Below are 14,669 nucleotides of genomic sequence, written 5' to 3'. Positions count from 1 at the left end.
TTACCTTGTAATATGTGTTTTATTCAACAATTTTACTGCTGTTGTTGTAGCGCCGCTGATGTTAAATTGTTGGTATGAGTAGCAAGCGCACATCTACCAAGTTTGGTTACTATCGACTGATTCATTCATGAGATAGAGAACAGAATGTGAAGTGTTAAGTGTGTGAAAGTGTATTTAGTTTAGTTGTATTTAGTTTTCACGTCTTTGTTATGACTGACAGCGTGTAAAGAAAATGTAGCCGTGTAATGATGAGTAATACGAACATGAACAATCTGTATTGTAGGATTTTGGAAGCACCTGTCTGCTGCTTCATCACTGTTTGTACCGTCTCTGCTCAGGTGACGGTGTCATGAACTCCTCTCACAGCACCTTTGTGTTCAGAGGTATCCCCTCAGTGCAGAAACAGCGTCGCCTGCTGGCACTGCCATTCTCAGCTACTTATGCGTGGGTCCTGCTGGGAAATTTCCTCCTGATCTACGTGATTCGCAGCGAGCAGCGGCTGCACAGCCCCATGTACATGCTCGTCTCAGCCCTCTGCCTCGTCGACATCATCGTGGCCACCGCCATCGTTCCCAGTATGCTTCTCAACTTCCTCTTTGACGTGGATCGCATCTCATTGGCTGGCTGCTTAACTCAGATGTTTTTCACACACTTCCTGTCATCAGTGGAGTCCACGCTCCTGCTGGCGATGGCGTTGGACCGTTATGTGGCCATTTGCAAGCCACTTCGTTACACTGACATCATCAATTCCTCTATGTTTGTCAAGCTGCTGGTGTTCACGCTGATTCGCAGTTGCTCTGTGATGGCTACGCTGGTGGGTTTGGCGGGTTCACTGCATTACTGTGGCTCCAACGTGATCGAGCACTGTTACTGCGACCACATGGCACTGGTCAGTGTGGCGTGTGGGAGCACAGAGAAGAATGAAGCCGCCGGCCTTGCTGTGATCATCTGCTTCGTTGGTGTAGACATCCCACTCATCTTCCTGTCCTATGTGAAGATCCTGACAGCTGTGTTGCGAGCAGCAGCAGGTGGCAGTGAGGACCGCTGGAAGGCCTTTCACACTTGTGGGACACACCTGATTGTCATGATGTGTTTCTATCTTGTGGGAAGTGTCACATTTCTATCCCACAACCTGCAGATCCCCATAGCAACGGACATCAACACCTTCATGGGAGTCGCATACATCCTTCTTCCTGCCACCGTCAATCCCATCATCTATGGAGTTCGGACCAAAGAAATACGGAACGGCTTTCTGAAGATTTTTAAGCTCAGAATGAAGAAAATTGTCAATGTGAAAGTTTCTCCAGCTGGAAAATTACAAACATGAAACATTTTTTTCAAATGGCCTTTTCTCTGGAGACGGTTTGTTTTATGATTCTTACACTCAGTATGAATATATCTGTGATTGCCAGAACACCTTATTCATCATTGATTACTTCTAAATCTCTTGAGGTTAAAGGTCAACGGGGACTTCACCGTATATAAACATTTATACACATTGTATGTTACAGTGCAGAAAGACCTTCACTGAAAGTTAAAATCTTTATAGTTGCAGATCTTTTGATCGACTCATGAGCTCACAGATGAGATGCCCGGTTGTATAGACGGTAATTCAGACGTCAAACATTACTCTCTCCAGGTGTTTATCTAATGAAATTATTGTTACTTCTAGTTCTTCTTATAATTGTACCTCATCACCTCATGTGTTCAACTGGTTTAATTTTATTTTCCATTTAATTGAAGCTAAATTATCATGGGTTTGTTTTGTGTGTTATTATTTCCAGATTGTTAATTCCATTGTTACTTTATGTAACATTGGACATAATACTGTTAGATATTTTTGATGTGTATGGCTGTAATAAATTATATGAATTAATGTGTATAAAGTTGTAATAAATCAGTAAGTGTTACTGCGTTTTCATGAAAGCACAGCTTGTGCATTCTAGTGTCAGAAGGTGTAAAGACGGTAATAAAGGGGACAGATGCTGGGGACATTCAGATATTAATATATAATATATATAATATGTGGATCAGAAGCTGATATTTTGTTTGTCATTTAGTTTTAGGCAGACTTTAACACATTGAGTGCAAAATATGATGATTATCTCAGACTTGTTTTGCAGAGATAACAGCCAGACGTTAAAATTCAGTACATTTGACATGAGATCTCAAAATGATCTCTAAATAAAAAGCAAAAATCTATCGGTGAACGAAACTGTTTCGGAGAAAAAACTAAAAAATGACCATGTAAGGTCAGTTAAGAAATAGAAACAACCTCAATAAGAATGTCGTTTGTGAATAAAATCTGCGGTTAAATGACCGTAACAGTGTTTTTTGTTCATGTTTTATCCCATTAACTACAAATAACAAGTACACATTTCTGCTGATCATTTACCAAAATCATCCATCAGTGCTTACATCAAACACCTTCCTTCCATTCAATTAAAATCAACCTGCAGACCAGTAATTCAACACCCAAATGATCTCAAATTAGGACTGAAATTAAATCTAAAAACCACATATTTTGTCTAACAAAGAGACAAAACAAAACAAAACGAGTATTCAATTACCAAAGTTATGGAATGATAAAAAAAAAGCAGAAAATCCATTTGTGAAGCTGTAAACAGTAACTATTTGGCATTTTTCTTGATAAAACTCACATTGATATCATCTTAATGAACTAATAAACTTATCGATTATTTGATTCAGCATTAAAACATGATTTGTTGCGACCCAAATGAGTGAAAACATGTAACACCAGTATCATGGTTGTTTAAATCCATGTCACAGCTAAATTCATGATAATTATTCAGGATAATGAGTAGTATGTCATATAAAGTATTGATGTTTTTCATGCAAACACGGCCATCGGTTATTGTTATCTGATTGGTGGCTCTGTGGCAGAAACAGTATGAGGTTGTGTGTGTTAAACCGTTACAGATCAGCCCAGCATGACAGTTTTTGGCAGTTTCTTCTCAAAAGTTAAGAAGTCAGAAACTTTGTGACTATTTGATAGAATCTATGAGCGCAAATGTCTGAGGTGCTCCAACACCGGAAATGAAAGATTTGGCTGCACAACAAAAAAAAACGTTTTAAAGCAATAAACTTCACATTTTCATTTTCACATGTCCATTGTTGTTGATCTTCTGGGCGTGATTTTCTCTCAGGAATATTCCCGAATGTCCCAGGTGGAAAAATCAATGCCATGAAAACCAGACAGTTTGTTTTCACAAGGTTAAAAAACAGAAATTTTGTTTATTATGTAATGGGATTTTTTTTTTCTAGTGCTAAGATTCAGTAATTGAAAAGAAATCTGTTTAATCCAAGAAACGACCAAATTTGTAACCAGCCCTTCACCACGTCAATTGTTGGAATCGTTCAGATGTCAAAATCAATCGGGATTTTGGGGAAACATTCCCCAATGAAGAGCTGAGCAGTGTTTGTGGAGTTAAGGGATCAGTTCTCGATCCTTTAAGAAGACCTTCTGATATCAAATCACACCGACTAAAATCTGATATGAATCATTTCCAGTCGCTAATGAACATACATCATGTAGAACAAAGTGACATTGAACGCATGCTGCCAGCCCCGTGAACGCGCCGCGGCTGCCGCTTCGCCTCGGCCAGCCAGCCAGCCAATGAGTGGAGAGCTGCTCCGTCACGTGTCTAGCTTTGTGTGGAACCCGAGAGGACGAAGGTGGAGGAAAAGACGAACTCACTGACGGTGTTTTAAAGGTGTCCAGACTGGTTTGACTGAAAGCTGACCTCTGTTCGGCTGCGCACAATTAAACAGCTGGGAAACAACAACAACAAACAACAGAGGAGAGCTGTCGTCTTTATCTGTCGTCGGGTTTGGGCGAGTCTACCAGCTCCTCATCCTCGTCGTCTTTCGCGCCAATCAGCCGCTGGCGGGCGAAGTCTTCGAAGATGATGTCATCGTCACTACGAGAAAGGGGAGGGTTATGGAGGAAGAAACCAAAATAGCCCAAATGCAATGTCAAAAAAAATCTCTGTTTCTTAAGGTAATCTTGTGTTGTTTCCACATCCTGGCACTCATAGTGAGACACTTCCTGACACCAGTTCATTTAAATAGGAAACAGGTTGAAATAATCTCACTTAACTGGCAGATTTCTTTCACTTGTTTGGAGAAAATCAGGCTTTTCGGGACAAAATGACTCGATAAAATGCAGATAATTGCACTCTGTTTGATGAGTGTGTTTGTTGTTGTTTTAAATGCAGTTGCTTTCTCTGGAACACATTGTGAACACACAAACACACATCAAAGCATAGAGGAAAAAAAAACACTGTGTGCTGAGTGACAGCCAATCAGATTGCAGAGTAACGAGCAGACAAACCAGACAGGACAGAAACAGAGAGACGGCGGCTTACTTTGTGTCAAACTCGATCAGGTTTGTGTCGACCGGAGCTTCATCTGGAGCTGAGAGAGAGAGGGAGAGATCTGAGTCAGGGTGTGTGATGGAGGTGAGCAAGTTGAGCGACGGACATAAAGCGTGAATAAGACTGCAGAATTAATGAAATGCACTGCATGTGTTAGACAGGATGAAGATTTTCCCGAAACAGCGGAAGCAGCACCCAATAATGTAAAGGATGTGCACTTTGGCACAGAAATCCTTGTGTATATCAGCAAACAGCACTTTGTCAGAGAGCTTTTAGTGCAGGAGGCGATGCTGTAACCTCACTATCCAGCCTCACACCAGACAAGTTGGACATGCTGCACTTCTTACTCTTATTCTTCTTATTGGACACAATTCACTGATTGACTTTCATTTTGATATATTTTTAAAAAAAGTGATAACCAATTACAATTCTGAAACACACTTACATAAATGATCTCAGCATGGGAAACTGATACATAAAACCATTAGATGCACGGTGAAAATGTGGGATTACAGAACTAAAACTCTTTTTAGCTCTGTAGACAGAATTCTTCTATTAATTTTATTTTTTTTTAATTTCTAAGTAAGATTGACTTGTTTTAAGATTTTTTCCCTGCAAAATACATTCTAACATTAAACACAATACTGTATACATTGCAATACATGCATTGGAAACAAAATATCGCACTGATTTGAATCGGGAGGTCTCTGGTAATTCCCACTGCTAATGGACACCAGCGTGCTGTTTAGTGCTTTTACATGCATGTTGTATGATGAGTTGATGAGTGCGTTGCTGTTGACGGGTGAGTCGAGTCTTACTGTCTCTGTAGATGGAGTCTTCTAATGGTTTCGGGTGCATTAATGTAAATGGCAGTTCCACGGAAACGTCACTGGAAAATAGATGGTGACACACGTGTGACATTTCATTACAAAGACGCTCATAATGCAGCGCACAGCAGTGTATTCCTCATTCAGACGTGTGATCAGATGATTAGCTGTGACTTGTTATCTGCTGTGACAGAGCTAATGTGTCGAGTGTGACGTTCAGGTGACCTTTGGCAATCGACGTGTAGTTTAGTTTGTGTGTGTGTGTGTGTGTGTGTGTGTGTGTGTGTGTGTGTGTGTGTGTGTGTGTGTGTGTGTGTGTGTGTGTCGGTGTCGGTGTCAGAGCTGAATCAGAGGAGGGGAAACATTACCTCGCTGCAAGGTCCCCCAGCAGCCTGAAAGGAAGACACATGTCACATCTTCAGCTTCACAGCAGGCAGCATCCACTCATATGAACGTTCAATCAATACATGGCTCCTTCATTGATAATGTTAGAGTTATATTAAAGGTTAAGACGTTATGTTTAATTCATGCTAAGTATAATTAAAATATGTTTAATGTGAATCTATTTGTAATTTCAAGACATAAACATGAATTTCATCCTGAGACTTGAATTTGATGATGGGATGAGAAACCAGCAAATTTCTGCTGATGTGATAAAAGCTGCAAATTGTTTGAGCAGAAACTAGAAGCTCAAAAAATGACCTTTAACCTCCTGTAAGTACGTACCCGCCTCGAGACACCACCAGCTTCACTTTGACCTTATAGGACACGATGATGCCGAGGATTTCCTTATTGGCTCCATCTCTTAACCTGCTCAGGACACAGAACACCAGTCAGCAACCAACATGACTCAATGCCTCAAGCCAATCACAATCAACCAAAAAAGTAATCCATGCTCTTCACTGTACCGGCTGCTCTCAGGTGCAACTGGGAGCCGCTTACGCCAATGGACTTGGCAAACTGACCTGAGCTGCCACCTGTAAGGCAACAGTGCCAACCACCAATCTTTGTCATTGCTCGGTTACTCTTATTAAGTGAACAAAACTTCCTGTGGTCATAAATTTTGCCTGTTTATAAGTTAAGTCTCATTATCAGCATGGAAAGCCTTGGATGATCTGACCGTGAGTAGCTTTGATGTTCCATTGGTTCACAAATGCATCACAGAGGTAGGCAGAGTGTGTGGTGGTTGGTCAGACTCACAGCGTGCTGGATGCCAAGTTTGTATCCTCATGCTTCAGCTTCCCATCCAAAGCCAGACCTCGTTTTTCTCTGTTGTTGGCTAGAAATGGAGTGAGCGTGAAAACTTTGCAGAACGTCGAACTGGGAGCCACATAATCACTAAGGAGACAAAATGACACTCATGGTCACAGCAAAGAATTACTTTCATTTTCACTTTGGTTGTACAAATAGTTATGCCGCTTTTTAGACAGTTATATAAAGATAAATACTTTAATTTTTGGTTTGAATCATTCTGTTAAGGTCAAGCTGCCTCTGGGCACTGAACTCCTTTAGCCCGATAGAGGCAGGGCCTAAGAAGAGTGATTACAGTTGCTATGGACACTGCTCCCTAGCAGAAGCAACGCCATGACCTTTGGTTTAGCGCCACCCTTGGGACATTACATTTTTAGGTGCAGGGGAAATTCAAAATCCCGTATGTGCTGTCAAACCCATTCATTCACTGCCTGTTGCTAAGCACAGTGACAAATCTGTGTGGTACCTTCAAATATGATATAGGGGGCGCTACCATAGCTTTGGCCTGTTGGGCTTTGTGTTCACCATGTTAGTAAAAAGGAAACTATGTCTAATCAAACTCACTCTGACTCTTCTGTAGCCACGGGACATTTGTACTGAGCGGTGTTGAACAGACAGATATCTGCAAACTGTCGCACTGTGGGAACACACACACACACACACACACACAAAATCACTATGTTAACGTTTATCTGTACTGTGACTAAGGCAAAAAAAAAAGCAAGATTATCAACATGGATGAAATTTATAGGATTCCGCTCTACTCCGAATGAATGTAACATGATAGCGATGAACAGGGTCGGCCTATTGGTGCTCATTTCATCATGCTGTTTACATGATGACAGAAATAAAGTGTTCTGTTGCTTTAATCAGAGTATAATCAAACTTTTAACATGCAGTGAGAACACACACAGGAACAGAAAACCAGAGAGCAAGAGAGAGAGAAGGAGAGAGAGAGACAGAGACATGAAGAGGGAGGGACGGGAACACATACAGTCTGAGAAAATAGACAGATAGAGAGATACACACGGATACACACACACACATAGACTCTCACACTCACTCTCTCTCACACATACAAATACACACTTTACCTGAGATCTTCATCTTCTTCACGGTCTTGTTGGTGTTGTTGGTGACGTGAACGTTGACACTGATCGGCTCCCCGTGGTAGTAGATCTGACACAGCAGGATGCCATAGTTGGTGTTAGTAACTATGGCAACATTTGTCACTGGTGTTGTGTTGGCTGAACTGTGGTTTAAGCATGATTCTGTTGTTATATTGGTGGTTACATATGTATACACAGGTATAACGGGTACTGGTATAACCATGGTAATGTATGTATGTAATCATGGATGTGTATGTCTCTGGTGTTACCTCCTTGTCAAGAGAGGCTTCCAGGTGAAGCGGTTTGTCCGACATGAGGAACTGTCTTGTGGTTTCTGCTGTGGGCTGTGGACCTGGTTTCTCTGGAGCGTACTGAACCTTCCTGATCACCAGACGCACTGAGTTCCTGCAAACACCACCCCCGCACACACACACACACACACACACACACACACACACACACACACACACACACACACACACACACACACACACACACACACACACACACACACACACACACACACACACACACACATTCAGACAGGGTTATAGATGGTAAATGTTGATGGGATATTATGACGTTTTTACATTTCTAACTTAATCTCTGGGGTAAGAATGAAAGGAGTGAAAGTTCCTTTCTTCTTCATCCTTATTAATATAATACTAACTAATACTAATTACTCTATAACCTGTTTATTCTGACTGCAATTTATTCAGCTTTTACCTTTTGTGGATCTTTTCTTCAACATTTTCTGCACAGAAAGCTTTCACTTCAAAGTCAACACCGCAGGCCTGCAGACATCACAGAATGTATGGAAATCATGTTTCAAAAGTATGTTGACAGCATGACAATATGATTGACAGCTGATTCACATGTTTAGAGTTGAATATTTTAAAATAAAAATCAAACATTCTGACTTAAAAAAATTGTTTTGCCTATACTTCAAATAAATAAGATAATACAATCTTTAAATGAAAATAGACAATAATGAGCATTATATACAGTATATGGCTGTAAATCTTAGCTGCTTCTCAATAAAACCCATATATTCCTTTACAATAAAAGTCCTTGACAGCTCATAGTTTCACAGTTTTATTCTACGACCTGCACCATCATTCAGAAAGATAAAATTTAACCAACGCTGCATTGCAATGCTTCACAGTAAAAGCTCTCAGCTCCTTCACTGTAAACTGTGGAACCGCATGCGTGTGAGGCATAAAGGAGCTCAGTGGGAAAATAAAAACAGGAGGATTAGGATTCACCTTTCCAGTGTCCTCTGGGCCGGGCTGCAGGGTGACGGAGCACGGCAGGTTAAGTGGAATCTAACACAAACACAAAATAAAACCCTCTGAGTGCATCTGAAACTGATGAATGTGAATAATAATGCTCATCTCTTTAAAGACCATTATCGTCTCATCCCAAACTGATCATCACATCAGCTTTAGACAGCTTTTATATTATGACTCCTGTTTACTTTTGAAGACCAACTAAATATTTAATCAGGTCAATATATCAAGATATCAAAATAAGATCATGACTTAATAATGAGGGCTGATTTATGAGTGAAAGCCTGATATAAAATCAAAGGAGATTATGTGGGTTAATTCTCAGTTTTTCTACAATTTTTGCATTACTGCATCTCTTCCATTTTGCAGCATATTTACAACACTGGTGAGGAAAATGAGCTCATCCACAATTCAGTTGATTTGAATGAACTGCAGCAAAGGAGCAGCTGCTGCATTTTCAGGAGTGCTGCTCCTCCGCTGTTTTGGCAAACGAAAAGGACAGATGCTATTTGGCTCGTTTGCGTCGAAAAAGAACTGCACCACTTAGGCTCACAACTTATCAATCGACACATGTACTTCCTAAAATGCAATCACCCATTTTGTAGGCCTCATTGATTTTTGACTAAATGACTTCAATAGCAAACATATTGGCACAGGACAGTGAAGTAAAAGTCCTGCAGCAGGTGAGGGTGGCATTTCTCCTGCATGCATCACTACTCCGGAGTCAGTACCTCGAAGGTGAACGGGTAAGCGTTTTCACCCAGTTTTTTTATCAGACGTTCCTGAAGTCGAGTCACACTCTTCTTCTCTTCTGGCAGAGGGGGGAAGGCCTGGATGTTTGCCACAAACAGATCCTTCCGAAAAGTCAACCCCAGCACATCCAAATCCTCGCGGCCGTAACGGAACGCACAGGTCAAGGTCACGAACACTGATGGAAAAACAAAATACTGTCTCACAGGTCAGCTGACATATTCTTAAAATGCTCTTCTCAATCTTTTGGACATTGTTGTGTTTTAGGATCAGGTAGTGTTGGAGCCCAGTTGCTGGCATCCATCATCTTTGTAGTTGTTCTGCAAAGAAGTCGTGAACATTGAACAATTTTTGAGGGAAGGAAAAATGCTAGAAAGTTAGCTGTAGGGTATTGCTAGCATAGATTAGGACGCTGTCAAGAACTTCAAATATGACTGATTTACAAGTTTTATCTTGATAGCCAGTGACATAAGACACCGGTCGGGATTGTAACATGGTGGAGGGTCAGCTTGCTCACCTTTTCTCTCCTTAAGGTACTCTGGGTCGATCAAGACGACGCCATCTGCAGGAAGAGAGGTGTAACAGCTAACATGTTAGCATGCTCAATCACGGCAGTAGTAATATTTCACAGCGCTTCTGTCCTCACCGACAGGCTCCACCAGGTCAACGTGGTCCACAAAGTCCCTCTTGCCCAGATAGACGGTGAGCTGAGGACGCAGGAGAGATAGTTAGTGGCAAACCTGAGACGTTCAGCCTCAGCTCCATATTCAGCTGAGCCTGACAAAGTGAGTCTGAGATGTCCTACGGTAGCTAACATAAAGAGGATAAACGTTTCCACAAACAGTAAGTCTAAGACAGAGGGGAGTTCCTTCACTTCTACATCCACACAACTCAAAATCCAGATCCTTGAAAATCATTGAAAAGTTGGGAGTTATCCTAGACTTTTTCTGTTGTGAGTTGGTATTTAACTCAGGGCTGCTTAGGTTTAATAAACGCAGGACTCACCTTTCCATTGGGACTCGCCTTCTTAAATACCCTGAAACAAAGAGAGGTACAGTTGAGTCTGATTGGCCCACTAGTGACCTCTGAGCACAAGTGGAAACTTTATGCTGCTGGTATACCACAGGAATCTAATTTCTTTATTGTGTTTAGCAGCAGCAGTGACCAATGATGATTCATACCGTTTATTATTCTTATCATTGATCTGATTGGCTGACAGGGCATTGATCTGTATGAACCTTTCCAAGTGCCTTTCGTATGGTGGAAATCTCTTAAGTCTGTTATGGAAAAATAAATCAAGTTTTACTTTTGATCAGCTTGTCTTTCATTTGCCACCCTTAATTCTGCAATGTAAACATAAACCATTCATTGGACAGAATGACACATTTCCAAACAATTTTTACAGATATGAAATGTGATATAAACACATAAAGCTCTTGTGCTGACAATCCTATCATGCTGTCTAAATCTCACAATTCCCACATTGTGACAAACAGTCCACTGGCCTGCTAGATGTAATTCACAGGGGAAACACTCCATCATCCTCCTCAGCAGCAACTTCCTCCGTGCTCTAATGCTGTCCAAAGCGCCCCTCCCCTTCGTGTTTTGTGCTAATGTTGTCATAAATTAGCTGCTGTCACGTCTCCATTAGCTTTCAGAGCAGCAGCTTCCTCCTGAATGGACCAGCAGCAATTAGCCTCGTTAGCATCAGGACCTCTGTTTTCCCGGAACCACAGGGCCTCCTGGGAGCTCACTCAGCAGGCCACCCGAGCGCACTACGCGCCGCCATAAACACAAAAATCATGGAGTTTATCTGCACGTCATCATCTATGAAATTAGAGCAGCTCAGGTTTTAACAGGGCGAGAAATGCGGAATCGGACATTAAACTTTCCCGGAAGTTTGAACCGGATTTCGACATCCGAGCCGTGCAACTTTGAAACTGAACCTGTCAAGTCTTTATTTACATGCTCATTTACATTAAGAAGCCTTCATTATGAACTAAAAGGGTCCATAAACTTTTCCTATTAGCATGAATAAAAAATGTTCACATTTGATGAAAATGTTGTTCGGCCCCATGCTACAGTTGATGAATAAATACTTTGTTATTTTATATATTAAATTTCTGAGCTGTGGAGATTTGATGGAAGAGAGTAGCAGCCAGTCTCTTTCTCTCTCTCTTTGGCTCTCTGCTATGGGTGGATTGGAGGACTCAGCTGGGAATACTAATCAGTTGATCAATACTCTTGATTGGTGTCCACTCCGTTTCCTGCTGTCTCTCTTACGCTGCACTCAGTGGGTGCAGCGTGAGATGAAAAAATAAAAATATAATCTGATATGACTGTATTATAGTAGGTTTACAGTTTCACTTTGATATTTACGCGCGCCGCTTTTGTGCCAGACACTTTTTATATGGCTCAGTTTGGACCTGAATGTCACATATACGCATCCCACAATTAAGACTTGTGTACAGTATTTATACACAGTTTCTCTAATTCTTTGTTTGCTCCTTTGCTAAGTGGACGATCTTTGCACATTTTCAAAAATACCAATAACTTTCCATTCACTGTTCACATTCCAGTTGCAGGTAAGCAGTAAAAGAATGTCGGAAATCAATCGAACAAGAGCGAGCAGGACAACAAGACGCATAGACAATTTTACCTCACTAATGTGTCTCGTAAGAGTATCTAACATGCTAGGACAAGCAGACCGTACAGAATGGTTTCAACCATTCTGTTGTCATGTAGCCTGCTTTTATTAGCATCTATTAGCACTGTGCTAGCTAGTGGCAGAATCAGGTGATATGATATCGTCCTTAAGCACAAGAGGACACGACACAAAAAAAAATTGTAAATAAAGAGACAAGTAACAAACTGGAGGGAAACGATTTGATTGGTAGTCCAGGTTGTTTGGTGTTCTGTCACTGCGATATATCGGGTGTTGACTGAGGACGCTATTTCAGAGAAAGACACTTCAACAAACCTCCATGGGAAGAGTTTAACATATCTAGATACATGAATGAGTACGTTTAAGACACATGACAATCTTCCTAAGGCTAATAATTTGGTGCTAACATTACAAAACCAACAACCAAACCAACAAAATAGTTAGCACAAACTGTAGAACCACAACCAAAACCCCAGACGGTTCTGCAAAGAATCCTTTAAACACTAAACCCTTTGCTCAATTTTATTGAAATTTTCATTTAATTTACAATCCAAAAAGCTGCAATGTCACACATTCTGAGAAATATTACTTGCATGGACAACCCTGTAGGCAAACAGTGCCTCAAATGCCTCATGATTTGTTTACAGAGCAAAGGTGAAAGGACAGTTAACACGACATCATGTGTGTGTAAGGCGTTAGTTTTCATTTTTTGAGAATTCTTCGATTCTCAAGTCGAAAATGTACTTTCCAAATTTCACTTTGACAAGTTTTGTGAGTTGATTGTTTTAGTCCAAATCCAATTTCTTTATCTTAAGAAATTTTTAGAAATTAGTAATAAATCCTGATAGTTTTCTGGAAAATTCCTGAAAACAGTAATTTTATATTGAAAAAAAAACTATCGCTATGAAATACTGTAAGAATTCTGAACGAATTCCTAAGTTAACTCCTGTTTTTAATTTCGAGCAACAATCAAAATAAATCTAAATGTTCAATACTAAATTTAATGCTCAGAAAAATTACATTTGACAAATCAGTCTACCACAGATTATCACAGTTCCATTCAAAACATCATGTAGCTTCAGTCACACTGCGATGCCATTTTCACACACACACACACACACACACACACACACACACACACACACACACACACACACACACACGCACACACACGCACTAAAAACTAGAGGATGAATCTTACCTGGTTCCTTTATCGCCCATCCTGATGAGACTGAATGACACGATGAGCCAAACGGAGGAGAACCGGGAGCAGGAGGATGGAGGAATGATGGAGGGATGCTGTTGCCGTGGAGAATCCCTGTTTAATTTTTTTCTCTCAAAAAGCCGTCGTCATGCCGTCAATGCTGAGAGCGTCTCCACAGCAGGAGGAAAAACTCCTCCTAAGCCCCTTCACGACAAATACTTCTCCTTCTCTGTGCCGTCTAGTGCTTTTCTTCCGTTTCTGCTCCTCATTCCCCAGCTGCAACCTCTCTCCCTCTCGCTCTCTCTCTCTCTCTCCCACCTCCCTCTATAATAGCCTGTTCACCTCCCCTCTCAGTTTCTCTCTCTCCCTCTCTGCATTTCTCTCTCACAGTCTCTGAGTATAGAGCTCAGCCTGACCATCTGAGTCTGACATGTCCTAAAATGGCTGCCGAGGATAAACCTGAAAAGCCTGACAGTAAATATTTACAAATGCTATTTGACAGATTTTTGTCCTAAAACCCACAGTAGATGCTCAGTAAATTTACCCTCAGTGATGCGAAAATACTGCAAATCATGACATTTTTACATTCATTTGTATATATTTGTAAATCAGTTTCTTGTTTAAGTTCAGTTGAGCTTGTCACAAAAATCCTTCAGCACCCCTGAGGGGCCTTGGAGCACAGCTTGGGAATAATGCCTTCACTGTCAGTGTACAGCAGTACTAGAATTTATGCAACTCTTAATCATTTAATACTGAATAATCAATGTGTCTGATCAGATCAAATCATGCTCATCTTTCTCAGCAGGTGTCTGGTGGGTAGAGGGCGTTTAGGTCGAAGGCAGCAGCTGCTTTGCTCTGCTCGTTATTAACAGTATGTGATGGCCCAAGGCGCCAAAGCCTCTCCTCCTCATCGTCACATTCACGTCACATCACATTTTAAAAACTTGACAACAGCTTTCAAAGAGCTAGTAGGGGGGTCACGCAACCAAAGACATCAGAGCAAGGAGGATAAAGGAGCAGAGAAGATTAGACATGATCTCAATTAGTTCCATGTACATTAATCATCAAAATCCTCCTGCCAAATCGGAGATTGTTGTTTTTTGCATGAATGATAATGACAGAAAGAAAGTCAATTAAAAGTTATTACTGTAACAGCAGCAGTGATTCAAATCATGTA

General features: G+C 41.0%; 2 protein-coding genes across 2 annotated transcripts; one reads left to right on the top strand and one right to left on the bottom strand.

Annotated features, from left to right (window-relative positions):
* The first annotated feature begins 349 nt into the window (after positions 1-349).
* Positions 350-1,327, top strand: LOC142995313 (olfactory receptor 52K2-like). Its single transcript, XM_076146311.1, has one exon. The coding sequence runs from the start codon at positions 350-352 to the stop codon at positions 1,325-1,327; it is 978 nt and encodes a 325-aa protein (XP_076002426.1).
* A 702-nt stretch (positions 1,328-2,029) lies between these two features.
* On the bottom strand, positions 2,030-10,951 carry arrb1 (arrestin, beta 1). The gene is made up of 16 exons (XM_076146310.1): positions 10,930-10,951; positions 10,629-10,708; positions 10,270-10,330; positions 10,141-10,185; positions 9,605-9,801; positions 8,850-8,909; positions 8,311-8,378; positions 7,854-7,989; positions 7,570-7,654; positions 7,040-7,112; positions 6,425-6,562; positions 5,951-6,034; positions 5,593-5,616; positions 5,216-5,286; positions 4,389-4,437; positions 2,030-3,941 (listed from the first exon to the last, which is right to left on the bottom strand). Exons 1-16 carry the CDS (start codon positions 10,949-10,951, stop codon positions 3,836-3,838), a joined length of 1,299 nt encoding a protein of 432 aa, XP_076002425.1. The 3' UTR covers positions 2,030-3,835.
* Between the last annotated feature and the right edge of the window lie 3,718 nt (positions 10,952-14,669).

Source organism: Genypterus blacodes, unplaced genomic scaffold, assembly GCF_046128005.1.
Source record: "Genypterus blacodes isolate CSIRO-AG114 ecotype Tasmania unplaced genomic scaffold, CSIRO-AGI_Gbla_v1 ptg000032l_1, whole genome shotgun sequence".
Taxonomy (NCBI): domain Eukaryota; kingdom Metazoa; phylum Chordata; class Actinopteri; order Ophidiiformes; family Ophidiidae; genus Genypterus; species Genypterus blacodes.
The sequence above is the reverse complement of the archived record's forward strand: the minus strand, read 5'-3'. Positions and strand labels throughout refer to the sequence as shown.

Bases quoted from the DNA above. Each gene is read 5' to 3' on its own strand.
- LOC142995313 (XM_076146311.1), top strand. From the start codon at position 350: ATGAACTCCTCTCACAGCACCTTTGTGTTCAGAGGTATCCCCTCAGTG.
- arrb1 (XM_076146310.1), bottom strand. From the start codon at position 10,951: ATGAAAGACAAGCTGATCAAAA. The intron at 8,379-8,849 runs GTGAATCCTAAT...TGATGTCTGCAG, and splicing joins GCCCAGAGGACACTGGAAAG to GCCTGCGGTGTTGACTTTGA. The intron at 5,287-5,592 runs GTAATGTTTCCC...TCTATTTTCCAG, and splicing joins CTGGGGGACCTTGCAGCGAG to TGACGTTTCCGTGGAACTGC.